At 45.1% G+C, this 16,526-nt stretch overlaps 3 protein-coding genes and 1 non-coding gene across 4 annotated transcripts; all 4 read right to left on the reverse strand.

Annotated features, from left to right (window-relative positions):
- Positions 1 to 3,448: 3,448 nt before the first annotated feature.
- Positions 3,449 to 6,961, reverse strand: PAAG_04891 (GTPase-activating protein GYP2; the record flags this gene model as incomplete). The annotated part of the gene is made up of 3 exons (XM_002793316.2): positions 3,449 to 5,675; positions 5,737 to 6,088; positions 6,145 to 6,961. The coding sequence occupies 3 exons, from the start codon at positions 6,959 to 6,961 to the stop codon at positions 3,449 to 3,451; spliced, it is 3,396 nt and encodes a 1,131-aa protein (XP_002793362.1).
- A 1,545-nt stretch (positions 6,962 to 8,506) lies between these two features.
- PAAG_04892 (hypothetical protein) lies at positions 8,507 to 9,623 on the reverse strand (the record flags this gene model as incomplete). The annotated part of the gene is made up of 2 exons (XM_002793317.2): positions 8,507 to 9,328; positions 9,405 to 9,623. 2 exons carry the CDS (start codon positions 9,621 to 9,623, stop codon positions 8,507 to 8,509), a joined length of 1,041 nt encoding a protein of 346 aa, XP_002793363.1.
- Positions 9,624 to 10,602: 979 nt separating this feature from the next.
- PAAG_04893 (hypothetical protein) lies at positions 10,603 to 13,935 on the reverse strand (the record flags this gene model as incomplete). Its single annotated transcript, XM_002793318.1, has 1 exon — positions 10,603 to 13,935. The coding sequence occupies one exon, from the start codon at positions 13,933 to 13,935 to the stop codon at positions 10,603 to 10,605; it is 3,333 nt and encodes a 1,110-aa protein (XP_002793364.1).
- Positions 13,936 to 16,114: 2,179 nt separating this feature from the next.
- On the reverse strand, positions 16,115 to 16,187 carry PAAG_11951. Its single transcript has one exon. It is a non-coding gene; the product is annotated as a tRNA-Thr (tRNA).
- Between the last annotated feature and the right edge of the window lie 339 nt (positions 16,188 to 16,526).

Consider the following 16,526-nt stretch of genomic DNA (forward strand, 5'->3'; position numbering starts at 1 on the left):
ATCTAGGGGAAAGGGGATGGATAAACCTCGAGACCCCAAAGGTCTATTATCAATGTTATTCTGACTCTCATTTAGCTACAAAGGAGTGGATGACTACGTCATTCTGTATCATAAGCTACAGTTTTCCAACTGTTTAGTTATGTTTTTGTGTTCGTGAACTGCTTTGGAATTGTAACGATAAATCTTCAACCGAATGATTATTATCACGCGTAACTCTACATCTCCAAATCCCACAAGTTAGAACAGCGCAAGTTTTCAGTTTGTTTTCAGCTCTCTCATGCTGCGCTGTCACGGATCAGCAAGTTAATTAGTAACTACCACAGAAACCCTTAATGTATCCATGGAACAGTTCGATGAGGTCATTCCATATTTGCGGAGTTATTTCTCTATCCACCGTAGTTTGCTACTATCCATGGATCACATCACCTGAGGGTATACAGGACAAATCCTTGATCATCAAATTCATCGTTCCTTTTACCTCTTATGACATCTGAATATTCGAGAATGAAACCACCAACCTTAGCGTCCCATGCTTACGATGTACAGTTTTAATGCCCCAGGTTAAGATCATCGAGCTGTCTTGCAAAGGATTTCATCACAAATATTAGTTAGCCATTCACACAGTACGAGTCAGAAGAGAAAGAACATGGACAGACCGTAGCAGGAAACTATAACAAGATCTCAAGAAGAGATGTTAGCAGATAAAGGCAAAGGTTCCGACGTTCATATTATCTCCCCATGTCAGGTTAACTAACTAACGTAATCAACCACCCAACGCCCGTTTACACCCAACGCCCGCTCAAATCTTCATTTTTCATTCATCTTTAACCACCCACAACATGCACCACGAAGCAGTTATACAAGCCGCGATTGATGATTTGAACGCGCAATTAACGCCTAATTACACTGAGACCGCTAAAAAAATATGGAATCAGCTGATATATGTTGTCAAGGCGTTATAGAGGCATTCAAATGTCAAGAAAGGAAGCAAGCTCTATCCACTGCAAAGCTCTCACTGATTTGCAAGAAAAAACGGCTCCTTTTTCATATCAATCAATTAGCAGATCGCGGTTTCCCTTGTACGCCCCAAATCCTTCATAATCTCGTTGTTGAGATTCTAAAAGCACCTATTGGAGTCAACTGGGTGGCTCAGTTCTGCGAGTGCCACAAGGATGTGATCAAGTCACTCTACCTGTGAAATATCGACCAAAAATGCAAGATTGCAGACAATTCTGCATACTTCAAGCATTATTTTGATCTTGTAATAGATTTCTTTCTTATACTGCTTTTTTAATTCTCATCTTGCTAATTTATCTTAATTTTTCAGCTGCAGACAAAAATCATGAAATACAACCTTGAACCTGCAAATATCTCCAACTTTGATGAGAAAGGATTCCTATTAGGATTCATTCACACCCTCAAACGTATTGTATCGATTAATTCGCTCAAATCGGGCTGTATGATAGGTGCCAGCCAGGATGGCAGTCGAGAATTCATAACACTACTTGCCTCAATTTGCGCAGATGGAACTTCGCTCCCACCTGCTCTCATATATCAAGGGGAATCAAGAGATATGCAAGATACTTGGCTTGAAGATTTTGATAGTGAAAAGGATCAGGCCTACTTCACTGCTTCAGAAAATGGGTGGAGCAATGATGAATATGGGTTAATGTGGTTAAAGAAGATCTTTGAACCTCTTACAAAAAAGAAGGCAGGCCGTGGATATAGACTTCTTATATTGGATGGCCACTCATCCCATGTTAATATGGCATTCATCAATTATGCAGATCAGAATTGAATTCTACTCACTGTTTTTTCTCCCCATTCTACACACTGATTACAGCCGCTAGATGTTGGGATATTTGGATCATTGAGTAAATCATATTCCAAACAACTGAATGAATGAATGAGAACTGGAATGGGATTCATACGCACTACAAAGAGGTCTTTTTGGCAGCTTTTTGACACTGCGTGGAAGGAGACAGTTACATCTTCAAATATTGAAGCTGCATTTGCTGCCACTGGCCTACATCCATTTGATCCGGAACGCGTTCTTAAAAAGCTTCAAATACGACCTTGCACCCCCCCCCCCCCCCCCCCCCCCCCCGACGCAATATATCAACCAAGAACACCTATTTCTATTGTTGGCCTGCGGAAATTGGTGAAGCAAGTCAAGCAACAGCAGCATCCAATATCTAATGATCTCAACCAGGTGATCCGTGCAGAGGAAAATCTTGCTCTTGATAAAGAGGTTCTTTTAATAGAGAATCGGCAGCTTCAAAAAGCTCTTAATCAAGAGAGGAGATGTCGCAAGCGTGGCAGGGCAATGGGGTTGCTAGATCCCTTGAATCCATCATTGGTGCAGTTCTTCTCGCCGGCAAAGGTGCAGAGCATCCACGAGAATTTGGCGGCCTCAGAGGTTGCCAAAAAGGATGAGCAAGCTCGTAAGGAGGATGCAAAGCTGCAACGCACTATTCTTGAGGAACAGAAGGAGGCAGATATCATCCAGCAGAGGATGGAGCGGGAGGCAGCTCGCCAGGCCACAAAACAGCAAAAGGAAATGGATAAGGCTGCAAGAGCTGCTCAACGGCAGATTGACAAGGAGCTTAGAGATGAGAAAAAGGCTCAGGAGCAAAAAGAAAAGGAAGAACAAGCTGCTGTACGGCTACAATCACAATTGAATAAGAAGATGATTGAAGAATTCCAAAATCACCTTCCTAATCAGGAAAGTAGACCCTCAATTTCGCAAAGAGTGGCTAAATCACATTTTCAGAGCCCTGCCAGAGTGCCCACGGATCCACTGCCAGAGGGATATGATGATATTGCAATCTCTACTGGTTTAATGACTGCTTGCTCACTGAATCTGCCTCCACCCAAGATTTCACATTCTGGGCAAGTTATTAAGCCAAACAAACGTTTACTGAATTAGCTATATATTTTTATATGTAATTTTCTATATATATTTTCATCCTATAATATATCATCTTAAAATCTAATTGCGTTGTTGAAATAAATAACGTTGAAAATATTTCATCATAGTGATGGCGAAATGGCGGGCGTTGGGTGTAAACGGGCGTTGGGGTGGTGGATTACGTTATTCTTTAAAATCTCACATCTCGTTTTACCTCAAAAAGCTTGCAGACCACGCGAGGGGTATCCTCTTTGCTCTCTATATACGGAAATTCGAGACGTACAATAGTTGTAATTCCGTTCCTCCTCTACTCATTGAATTAGCTTACGGGATGGCTGTAATACACCTATAAAAGAATCCTCATGGATCAAAATTAAAGAAGATGGTTGTTGACTGCAAACGAGTATTTATGACCAAGGCACTAATAATAGCAAGGGTGATATCTGAATCAAAAATAGAAGCGCGAGCGGACAAAATAACCACACCTCTTCCACATTTCATCAATATTACAAACAAAGCTTCATCCAGCTCGTCAGCTTACGTTCGAGGTTCATGAGCATTCATCCCGCCACGTCCATGCCCAATCTCATTCCCATCTCCGTCGCCGTTCGCATCATCCCTGTCCCTTAAACTGACAACCTCAGCCCCCTCCAACAGATCATGATCTGAATCACGGGCAGATGATCGCCCACCACCAGTCATCGTCGATCTGTGCCCGCTTCTGCTATCATCATACATCACATCATCATCATCATCATCCTCATCATCATCCGCCCGCCCAGCAAGCGCGCTTTTCTCCATTTCCCTCTGGGCCTCATCCATCTTCTTACGTACTTCGGCCGCCATGCGCATTCCATCAGAAACTATGTTATCTAAAACTCCACGAAGGCCCTTGTGGCCCGGTGGAACGATGCCACCTGAAGCTCCGGCGACCGTGGCTCCTGCTGCAGATGCTGTGCTTGTTCCTTGACGTCCTGCGCCGAGGTTGGTGAAAGTGGTGAGGTTGGAGGAGAGCGAGGTGTTACGGAGGGAAGCGAAGTTGGGAGTATCCGAAAGATGGAATGATTGAGGGAAGAATGTTTCAAAGAATTGTTCTAGGAGCTCATCGGCGAGGATTACCATGCGGAATGTTGGAATAGTGATGTGTAATGGGTGGGCGGGGTCGAGCGCAAGGTTTGCGGATTCGGACCCTTGTTTGTGATTTGTTGTGGTACTGCTTTGTGAAGGAGCCATTGATTTGGGTGAAGAGTACACGCTATTGGTACTGGTGTTTTCCTTATTGTTGTTGGCATCTGCAGTTATGTCTAGGAACTCCCCATCGTCGTCCTCATCGTCTCCAATGGCAAATGCACCCTCCTTGCTCTCGATCTCACTTGTTGCCTTGTCTTGATTTTGTGGGTGACTGGGATCCGCATATTCAAAGCACCGTCGTATAAAAGCGCTCACACTTCCCAGGAATTTCTCCTCAGTGCTCAAATCTGTTCTATTCATTACGCCTTGTTCAGGTGGTGAAGCGGGGATTTCAGCATTTGTAGCGTCACTAGAAACCAATGCGCCGTCGAACCCTCTTCTCGATAGGAAGAGTAGGGCTTCCGACATTCGCAAGATGCCTTCCCTGTCTACTTGCCCTGTGCCGCTGTCGTCATAAAGCTCGAAAAAGTAGTTGATCGTGTTCATAATATCCCTAGTTCCTTTTATACGAGCAAGTCCGTTCACAACATTTTGTAAACTTAGGCCCTGAACCTTATCAACATCCCAGTTGCGGAACAGTCGTCTCATAAACTCATGGTCCGCTGGCTGTGGTCTATTGCTAGAATCCCAAGACTTGCTGCGTCCCCTGAAACTGGCGTTTGAATGTGTACCACGCTCCGTGGATGAGTCTTTTTGTGAAGCTAAAGAATCTGTGGTTGCCCATTTGGCGGTGGCGGCCAGGAATTCTCGGAAACATTCATAATCCATGAGAGTAGGACTGGGTCCAAGGCCAACCCTTCCGATTTCTGCACCAGGGGTTGGCATTAGGGTCGAATAGCGGGAAATAGTTCTGCGATTCTCTTTCTCCTTCCATCTTTCCTCTTCGTCAGCCTTCCTCACTCTTTGTTGATGATCATACAATCTCTCAAAAAAACGGTCATAAATCGCGCCTAAATCATCCACACTTAGGCGTTTACTCTCCGGGCCTAAATTGCGGATCGATGTTCGTTTCGCAAAGCTCTCGATATTATCTAGTACCGCATCCTTATGTTTATCTCTCTCCTCCGTAACGGTGTTGTGAGTAATCGCCTGAAACTCCTTAAAAGCAACAACCATTAACTCTTGAAATCGAGTAATCGCTCTCAGTTTAGGATTTTCCGAGCGGGGATGTGCGGATTCATCGAGCCTCGAAAAGTAAGATTTTAAAGCTGAGATGAAAGTCCCATCATCCGTCACATCAAGGAGATCTTCGCCGTTTATCCGCAAAATGGCCAACCCGATTTGAAACAAGACTTTTGGTCCTTCGAGGAAGAATACGTCTAGAACACGAAATGCAAACACGAGGGGCATTGAGTTGATATATAGAGATAAAAACCATGGAAGAGACACAACAGAAAGCTGAACATCTGATCTAACAAGATGTTCCCAGAGAACGGGCATCGTCTTTTCTACAAGCGATTCAAAAACTTTCTGGTCCAGCAAGGTTCCATACATCGTTGTGGAATAGTAACCGGGTAGAAGGCGATCACAGAGAACTGATAATAGGAAGAAGGCTTGGGTTTCGGACATATATCTGCGCAAAAGTCAGTTCATTTTGCTTTATTGAATCAAAATAGTTCAACCGTCAAACTTACATTAATAACGCGGCAACAACAATATTCATAGCCTGACAGTAACCAATTTCTTCGTTAATCCAACTGTAAGCGGTCAAAACTCTTCGCAACCGACCAATTCCTTCTTCGCTTTGGAAGCCCGGATATTCGGGAAGACTTCGGTTTAAATCCTTTTCAATCTCATCTATAGCAAGGGACTCACGTCCAGAAAACTTCGAAAGCGTTTCCGTAAACAACTTGGGAGCCCGGAGGCGGGCGTAAAACGACCCGGACGTCAACTCCCATATTTCTCCTCGAAGCCGATTCGGCAGCCCAACGCGAATCAATTTGTGGAAGGTTGGTTGGCGAATTATAGTTGCATTACGGCCGTTCTCTTGTTAAAATCAATAGTTATTCTAGTAGCATTTAAAGTACGACAATTCCACATACCTCTAAAATACTCTCCCCATAATCTCATCTTACTTCGGTCCCTCAGCTTGCGAGCATCTCCAGGATACCTAAACAGCAAACCGAGTCCGGTATCAGGCGGTTCCCTTGGAGGAGTGTTCGGGTCGGATGTATCATTTGTTTTTGTTGACCGGCCACTAAACAAATGCTCTGAATGGCAATCCGCAACAACCATCCGTAAGTTATCCACATCCTTCATCCCTTCCCTCAAGCCCCGTTTTAAGCCATCGCAGAAGCGTTCACATGCATGCCTACTCCCTATCAGATTGAGCGTAAACCTTTGTGGTGTAACCGATGTTTCCTTCGCATGACTCTTTACCAGCGCTCCATTCCACGTCGTCAGTGCTAGGGAGAATACATGACCAAGACTATTCAGACGTTCCACCCTGCGAATCGCACATAGTGGCATCGTAAATCCATTTCCAGAGGGGCCTGTCCCATGTGTTTGACCCGTAAAGGCCGAAGAGGCACCAAAACTCGCAGATGGCAAGAAGCTGGTATGTTGAGTCGAAAAACATAAGAAACGTTCGCTCAGATGCAAATTGCCTTCATATCGATTTCCAGGTCGTTCCGCATACTTAGGACCCTGAGTTGCCGGTGAGGCATCTGAGAAAGGGACGGGTAATACGAGTTCAGCGCTTATTTCTTGAAGTGGATTCTGGGAATCCGGAAGGCGAAACTGTTGACGGAAGAGTGATGCTTTGGAAGGATTTCGGTCGGAGGAGGCCGAAGAAAGGATGAAATTAGTCGGGTCAATGAAGGACTGCGCCTTTTGTACGAGCGATGAGAGCTGGAACATGGTTTATTGGAGCGATCTTCGAACATAAAACTCCTCACATGAGAAAGGTTAATGAACTTCTGGATAGATGCTTTCGTTCTGGTGTTCGAGGAGCGCGTTATGGTACTCGTTTGGAAACCGCTTCGCCGTTGAGTTCCAATAACCTCACATAAGCTGGGATAGTCAAGGGGCTAGAGAGGGAGATTTTTGTTTCTGGGAGTCATGATCAAATACCACAAATCTGTTTTCCAGTCAGGGAAGGAGAACTTCAGATTTGGGAATCCGGTTGACGACTAGGCTGTGCAATTAAAAGTCGTTTGAAGTATTGGAGACAGTCATACAATACGTAGGTCCCATCGTTCGGACCGTCGCCTTGCTTTTACGAAGTGGATTGGAGTCTAGATAAACTTGAGGTCTCGATTGGCCCACTTGGCGCCGGCTTAGTATTATTCCGTTCCGATAATACCCGCGCTTCTAATGCAGAATTAGGCGCGATCACCTTAAAGCAAGGTAACCATGCGAATTCCTTGATATAGTGCATCAACCGTCCTGAGTTATCTCTGCTTTCCCACACTTCCACCAGCAGTTAGTTCAGTTTCGTTTAATAATATCGATAATTCCTGTCATGTTTCTATACGGCTTCTACGAAATTGTTATATACCAAATTTAGATAGCCACCTATTACGCGATTCGCTAGTTCACCCAGTTTTTATATTTGAAAGCGGCAAAGAGCACTTCATAGAATCACATAATGCTAAACCCCACACTTTTGTCGCAGAGTTGTCTGCACGGTGTCTGACAGATAACTTTCTTGATTCGTAATATAAGCCCATGTGAAACAGCGAATACGACCGGGTACGAATATCAGGAACACAGCAAAAATAGATGCTTCAGTTGCTGGATGTTCCGGACATATTAAACAGCAGTTAAAATAGGTATCTTCTGTGCCAGTGTCTGTGCACCAGGATGGATGACTATATATGACGAGTAGTTTTATCAATTTATCACATTTGATAAATTGAGATTGTAGGAGTTCAACGTAATCGCTACGGAAATCAGTATAGTAATATGGTATGTGGATCCTAGTAACGAATAAGGGAAATCAATGCTTCCATCACTCTTTGAAACTGAAGTAGTGCATTTCAGAGGAATGAAAGGGGTGGTGAGAAATGGGCTGAGAGGATTACATGGATACCCATAGTCAATCTTGCACAGCCACTGGCTCAAGCGCAGGGAAATAAATTCCTTTACAAAATGATAAACACTTTCTGTTTTAATTACTTGGCTATCGAGCTTTAGTTAAAACAACAACATTAAAAGGGGAAGAATGTAAGGAGAAGTTAAACCTGAAATAGCTAGTGAGTGGCCATGGTTTGCAAAAGCGCAATAATATCAACTCTAGCTCCTGTTGACAAAACCACAGTGAAGCAACAAGGTAAAAAAATAAAATAAAAAATAAAATAAAAAAGCGGCTTTGGTAATGTAGCAGCAACCCCTCATCCTCGACACCCACGAACGGTTGCAATATCTAGATAAGTTGGCTCGACAGTCTTCCTCAAAATCACCTTACTCCTTCTCGGCAGGGAGAGTAATACCTTCATGATCCTCATCCTCATATTGGGGTGGGAGTTCTCCATATTCAGGTACAAACAAAGGCTCCTTCTCCACGTCATCACCGCTCTCAACATGGGTGATCTCACGGCTGTTGGAACGGCGGTAACAACCCCACAGAGCAACAATTCCCTGGCCAAGTACGATTCCTACGATGCAGGCAAAGAGGCCTGCAGATAAGCCAAGAAGAGCTGGGACGACGAAGACATGAAGAGCCCGAGCAAAAGCCCGTGCAAATGAGCGGTCCTTGGAATGGTGATGAGGTCTCTCGTTCGAGGCACCAGCTGCAGTGACAGCTCCCCTCCAAAGCCCCTTGCCACATCCCTTAATCTTCCTGGCAGCACTGATAGCTCTATCCTTTGCTGAGGCTAAAATTGACTGGATACGAGCGATGATGAGTTTCTTCAGGCATTTAGGTCTCCGGCGGCACTGGCGCCATGACATCTGGGGTGAGGTTTCTTCGATATCTGCACCAAGCATGAAGAGGTCGCCGCCCGGCAACTTGATCACGTGAAGGTTCACTGTATCAACAGGGACTGGATATCCGACAACATCGATAATCATGAAGTTGAATATGAGTAGTTCAGCACCGCTGCCATCTTTGATTGGACCCAGAGTCATCCCTTCGAACACATAACCGACTGATAAGGGGAAAGACGTTTTGCCATCGGATTGACGGTGCAGAACAGCTTCGACTGGAGAAGGGGGATTTGGCATGGGATAAAGCTGTCTCTCGTTCACCAAAAGGTGGCCACCATCAGTGGTGAAGTTAAGATTCTGTGGGCAGGAACGTGATCAGCATATTCTCTTTTCACAAAGCGTATTCGACTGTACGTAAAATAAGAGGACATACCATCCAGCTATCGGATTCATCGTCCCAAAGCAGGCTTGACTTTTCAGTGAATTTGGGGAATGGGCACTCGACACACTTAACATCTAGCTCGATTGTATTTAGGTTCGTATCATCCAGTGCCTGGAAATTGTGCCCGACACTGCGGAAAGCGGGGGTTGTAATCAAGAAAGCTGAAGCATGGGATGCCAGTGCACTGGCAACCAAAAGTGAGGGCAACATCGTCCCCTATATGTTTGATGGGAGGGATAATATCTACCACGAAAAAGAAATTGTGAGAGCTAAGGAACGGTAGATAGAAAGGGCTTAAAATGTATGCACAGAAAAGAACTTCTAATGAAGAAGGATGAGAAAGAGGATAACTGTGAGAGTTGTTGATGAATAAGACGGCGAAAAGGAGGGGATGAAGGAGGCTGATCCGCCTATTATAAACATCCGAAAGCCGGGTGACGCAACCGAAGTCATGAGCTGTTAATCTGGGCATAGCGCCAAACGGCCTGGGAGAATTGTCGGCCCGGGCGAGGCGGATTCCAAAAATAGAAAAGCTTTTTGATGCGTATAACCCTAACCCCTAATCCTAATCCTAATCCTGACTACCCCTAACCCTGGTGTTGAGGGCGCACTTCCAACATCACATCAGCTCAGGTAAGAGAGAAACATGGAGATGGAGACGGATGGAAGCTCAGCTGAGAGAAAATGAAGAGATGATGTGAGGAATTCCAGAGCCAAAGTACTAGTGGACGATGGAATGGGTTTCTATTGATAACTACCTTTACACAACCTCTTTACACAATTAGAGCACCGATGATAATGGGGAAAACGATCGTCCTTGACATTGCAGTTCATCTACAGAATATTTTTGGCATATTTTACATTCTTGATGAAATGTTTAAAAAGGACTTCAACCCACTTCATCATACATTCAAGCTTTGGTTACGTATCGGAAAAGCTGGGCCGCGAACCCCAACCCCCCAAAAAAATTTAGGGTGTCCGCAGGTGGTAATGGAAATGCCAGCATACCCTTACTGGCGGTCAGTGGGCAGGGTAACTAGTTAAAACATAGAAAGAAAAAGAAAAGAAGACTAAACAAATAAGAAAAATGCTGATAAAACCCCACATCGACCCTGAAGATTACCAGGATTGTTGACAGACGGAGGAAGGTATCGAGTATCGTATGGTTGAACCAATACACTCTTATCATTCAGCCAGGGAGCATCCGATCGGCTTGCAACCAAACTGTGAAGTCAAATTCCAACCGCTCAAGCCAGCCGTATGGCCCCATCGTCCCATCCCTAATGCCAATAAGTGCAGACCGCGACAGATCATTGGCATCAAGCCATAGTTGCTCTTCCTCCTTATGGCTCCAGAGTATCATAACCGCCCAGGCAATCATCATGATGACGATTATGATACCACGTCTTACCCCACTTCGCCGTGAGATGTTGACGTGCTCCGTTTGAACTGAGGCATCTGTCATGCCTGTAATCCCAGCCTCTGCCTGGGCAGAAACTTCCAACGTCTCTACCTCATGAGCGTCAACCTCTGCCTTAGTCTGCGTGGAAGCTTCGAACATGCCTGCTGAGATTGTCTGAGTTGGACTGTAGATACCAAACTCGGTCTTTGTTTGTGTAAACGCTTCCACCATCTCCAATTTTTGAGTGCTAGCCACTACTTCTGTCCGTGTTGAGGCTTCCAACATCTCCACCTTGCGAACATCAACCAGTTCCTCCTTCTGCACGGAAGCTTCAAACACGGCCACTGAGCTTGTCCACGTTGAGTTGGAGATCCTAAAGTCAGTCGTTGTCTGTGATAACGCTTCCATCATCTCCGGCTTCTGAATGCCAACCTCTGCCTCTGTCTGCGTACATGCTTCCAACATCTCCATTTTCTGGGTTCCAGCATCTACCTCTGTCTCTGTGAAAGCTTCCATTTTTGCGACTCCTGAGCTTTGCTGAGTTAAGCTTCGAACTTCAAACTCAGACTCCACCTGCGTGGAAACCTCTGACATATCCGCCTTGCTTTTGTTAGTTGAGCTAGATACGTTAGGTTCAACATGCATCTGGGTACCAGCGCTCAGATATGAGGAAGGTCCAGAACCTCTGCTTATATCGCTCAACTCGGGAAGAAACGCCTCCGGCATTTGGAACTTGATCTCGGGTGTCGCAATCCCGCTCGCGAAAGTTGTTGGTTCGCCAAATTGGAATAGTGAGTGTTTTTTGACTGGTGGAGACATAGCGGCGAAGGGGTTTCTATCCACAACCATTTGATCTATACAGGGCTGCCATTCCTCCTGGTCTTCCTCCAACTTTGAACCCAACTCAGCGCTTAAAGAGGTGCGTTTTCCTTGTACATTTTTCTCGGCCTTCTTCAGGGCGGTAAACTCTCTCTCCAAATCCTTGATGTTTTGATTGGCGACGGCAAGCTCCGCCTTTTTCTCCAGTAGTTCATTTCCCAAGCGAGTATTTTCCGCCAGCGCTTTGTTTTGATGCACCTGCCACAGGAGCACCTGGCGTTCCTCTTCGTACCTTTCGATCTTGGCGAGATGCCCAAGGTTCTCTTCGGATAGGCGGTCCACATCCTGTTTCACTTGGGTTATCTCCTTTTGCATATCGGCTACGGATTTTGTCACACCCTTCCTATCTTTGCTCATAATTTCAAGCAGCCTAGTGCGGGCGTCAAGGTCCTCCTTCAACCGCAAGTTGTCCTGATCAGCAGATTTGAGTAACGAGTCTTTACTCTCCATCTCCCCCCGGTACATCCTCATCGTCTCTCTAATTAACGCGATTTCCATCTCCAGAACGGTCTTGTCCTCTTCCAAGGTCAGGATGGTTGAGTTGCATTCCTCCAAAGTTTTCTGAACCGCCCCATTCTCCCTGGCATATTTATTAAGCAACTGAGTTTTGCCTGAGATAATCTGGATTTGTTTAAGCATTAAAGCCTTGATGTCCTCCAGCTTGGCCGGCTCGGGTACGATATGGCTTCTAAAAATGTCAGCCACTTTTTCAACTGTAAGTTCGTCGTCTGATGGTGTATCCGTCTTGCTTATAGTCAGACAATGAGAAATATCATCCTTTGATCCAGAGGGTTCAGAACCTTCCAGGGTGTTTTGTTGAAGCATTGAAGCAGCGGCTTCATCAGCAGCTTGTTGCTGCTTCAGTAGTTTTTCTGCCTTGCTAGGTCGAGGCCGGCGTTTCTTCGCGGCGGGAGTTGTGACACTTGGTCCTTGCCCGCTTCCTAGCGCCGTGAGCGCCTCTTCAACTTCTCTGTTATCGGAGTTGTTTCTATACTTCCCATCAGGCTCATTGTTGGGTGCCGTGGATTTGGCAACTTTTGCCTTGTCAGTCTGCAGAGGATGCAACCCTTCATCTTTGGTTGGAGCTGAAGCAGCATCATTGACTCGAGATGTGCTAGCATCTTTGGCCAGAGGTGGTACAACTGCTTTTGCTGGAGATGAGGCAGCAGCATTTTTTGAGGATGAAACAACAGCCTTGGTTGGGGATGAAACAATGGCTTTGGCTGTATATGGAGCAACATCTTTGGCTTGAAGCGGGATTATATTTTTGGCTACTTTAGAAATAATTACTTTGACTGGAGATGGGGTAGCAACCTTAGCTAAAGATGAGGCAGCATCTTTAGCTGGAGATGGGACAACAGCTTCGGCTTGAGACGGGCCTGTATTTTTGGCTGCAGATGAACCAATACTGCTCGAGCTACTGCATTTGCTCGATTGGCCCTTCACATCTATCCCCACGATTCTAATAACAGGGGCGGGTCTATGTTTTGTTTCGACAGCCGTCATTGGCCGCTTGCTTACGTGTACCTCGGATAGGACAGGCTCCTCCGGCACGATCGACGCGTTAGACTCAGAGCTACTTTCATCGTCTCCATCAACTTCAGACTGCTGATCGCCAGCAGGTGACTTCTTCTTTTTCTTTGCTCTGCGGGTCTTTCGTTTCTTTTTCGTGTTTTTGCCGGATGGAGTGGTATCGGTGCCCGTGACGTTGTCCATGCTCCCTCCCATTGATTTGGAAGCTACAGAGGATTGTGTATTCTTTTCGGAGCCTGACTTGCTTGGCGACGTTGATCTCATTCTCAATGGCGTCTGTGGGTTGACTGCAGCTCTGTGGCAAGCTTTTACACACACACTGGCAATTTCTCTTCCAGACTTTATAGTCTGCGCTCCAGTGCTAACACTCTCCTTTACGGCATTACTGCCGCTTGGAGTTGAATTGGACGTTTCCAGTGGCCCATTTTTGTTGGTAATGATAGGTTTATAGACCGTTTTAACTCCGGCAGGGTTTGGAACGTACAACATACTTGATCTCCCCACCCGATGAGTTGCTGTACTAGCGGCGGCAGCGCCCCCTAAGCTAGAAGGTTGAACGCTGGGGTTTTTGTTTTCCTTTGCCATTAGGGTATTGGCAAAGCCCTTGATTTGAATTCCTGGAAAAACTGGTCTTTGTTGAGCGGGAGTGTTTTGGCTGATAATGTTACTAGGGGCATTCCCGGTGTTTTTCTTCTTGTTTCCGTTCATTTTTGTTTGTTGAATAGTATGAGAGATGAAAGGGAGCCATTGAGATTTGTGATAAGACGGGGATCTATTTCAGGACTAGAAACTCAATCGTTCCGAATCTTGAAGAAGTCGGTGAAATTAAACAAAAGCCATTAGTCTTTTGTCGATATTGAGACGGGTGTCGCTACGAGGAATGGCTTTGTTGGACACCGGGGTTATCAATAAATCAAGCTGCTCGTGCGGGCTCAGTCTCCGCGAATCACGCAACTCTGCCTCTGGTAGCAAAGTTGACGAAAATGGGTGTTGTTTTGAGTATGATCAAGGTATGTTTTGGTGATTTGTCTGTGTGTTTGGATCGCGGCATTTTATGGGGGCTGGATTCTGGGGTAAGAAAGTGTCGAAGTCGCATGGAGCTTCTGATATTGGAGAAGCTGACTCGACGACTTCCAAGCACAGTAACACCACAACTACTTAGATTCCACGCGTTTCCTTTAATGATTCGACAGGGTGGGCACAACTCAGACACATAAGTCAACTCTTGGGTTCTGAAATCAGCTCTATGGAGAGAGAACTGTGTAATTCAGAGTAAAAAAAAAAGCTCGAGAAGGCGGATGTCCTGGGTAGTTCAACGAACGATGACGTATTTCTTTCCTTTGTCATGACAAGATGGATGAAAGAAAGGAAGCAACAGCAGGAAGAAAGGGACGAAACCAGAGCTTTGAGGTCGGCAGTGTGCGAGGATCTTTTGTGAATGACCCGTCCTCGAGGAGGGGGAATGGGAAGGAGATTCACTCTACCGGCCTCTTGTGTGGTTATCCTCTTCCATCTTCAACAATGGCAAAATCCACACATCAAGCAAATGAAGTGCTTCGACAAGGCTTAGCTATACACCAAAGTAGGCCTCCATTGCTTTAACGGTGAAAGTCCTTTTTCCATCATTTCACACACAGCAAAATTGAGCCTCTGTGTTTCCTGGGAGTGATTAGTGGCATCTTTCTCCTTAATCCTTTCTTTCTTCCATCGTCTTTCATCCAAACCAAGTTCTTGGAGTTGATTTTCTTTCACCCCCCGAATTTACCCACTTCCTTATGCTAAGGTTCAACCTCCGCCTTCGTTTGTCACACAAAGGAACAATACATCATCGTTTCCCTATATTCCACAGGCGCCACAAGCTGGACGTATTTCTATACACATTGCGGTTGCACATATTCTATATCTTGCCTCAATCGAAGCAGCCGCCAGGGATGTTCAATTATTACGGTATTCATAATCATGGTTATCCTCAGGCAAAGGCGGTTATATTCACTTGGGGATGAATTCACATTGCAATAACAAATGCCTGTCGCGTAGGGATGCCATAGGTAGTTTAAACAAATTATCAATCCACTTTTGCAATTTTCAAATCAAAATTGAAAAAAAATAAATAGCTCCAGGGTCACCATATCGTATGGTTAGACTAATGGAACTGAGAGGTTTTGAAGACGAATAGACATGCACCAGCTCAAGTAGTGATGCAGAATCCCCCCCGCCGCTAGATACCTAGGTACCTATGAAGTTAACCAGCGACAAAGATAATTAATTGCCCTTGTGCATTAGAGGCGGCTACGTGCCTTCAACAAACAACGTACAGCCTTGCTTGATACACATCACGTAGGCGGGACTCCAAGCCTCTTCTCCTGAATAAGGATTTGGAATAGTTTGAGAAGGCCAAGACAGGTTCACTCAACATAACCACATGTGCTGCTAGGAGTGAAAGTCTCACCTTAATCATCCACGTCGACACTACATGTTGCAGTACCAATTATCAAAGAAGCACACAATATGCTACTTGCGGATGAGCTCAGGTCGTGGATTCTCATGCATATTGCAATGGAGACTGAAGAAGAAATAAAAAGAAGGTTTTATTTTAACAGCCTGGTATCTCCTTAGTTATCAGTTATATTCTGTTGCTACTAAACAAGAACTAGTCATCTTACGCTCAATTGAAATTGGTGTAGACAGACTGAACTTGATAAACTGACGACAGCTTAAGAAACCTTCTTAAATTGGCGGCAATCTTTCGGCCCTGAAAAGCTAGGGGGAAAGAAAAGAATAAAAATACAAAAATAATAGAACAAGACATTAAGTTAGGCAGCGAATGGATAAGAGAAAGCGGGGCCGAAAAATGAAATCGTAGTTCGTGATGGTAAATTGAAACTGATGCGCACAGTCGGAGTCGAACCGACGATCTTCCCGTTACGAGCGGGACGCCGTAACCACTTAGCCATGCGCGCTGCTGTTGAGTTTCGCTTTCTAAAAAACTTTTATATGTGGCAAGTCCTGTCCTAACGCGGAAAGTTAAAGTTTCCCACTTAAGCTCTTAGCTCAGTGTTTGCTTGAAGAACGAGGCTGACATGAGCAGGGCATACGAAGCCAAAGGTAATAGCAGAATGTTTGACCGTGCTAAACCACTGTATATATATATATGTGTGTGTTGTCCCCTAAAGTGCCTGTTTTTATAGTGGCGTTGGCAGAGACTCAGAAAGATGGGTGCAGTGAAATTTCTTACAGCATAGCTGGGGTATAAACTTGTTTGAAATAATATTGAATTCATTACTTTTCAAATTAATTGA

Source organism: Paracoccidioides lutzii, assembly GCF_000150705.2.
Source record: "Paracoccidioides lutzii Pb01 unplaced genomic scaffold supercont2.12, whole genome shotgun sequence".
NCBI classification, from domain to species: Eukaryota; Fungi; Ascomycota; class Eurotiomycetes; order Onygenales; family Ajellomycetaceae; genus Paracoccidioides; species Paracoccidioides lutzii.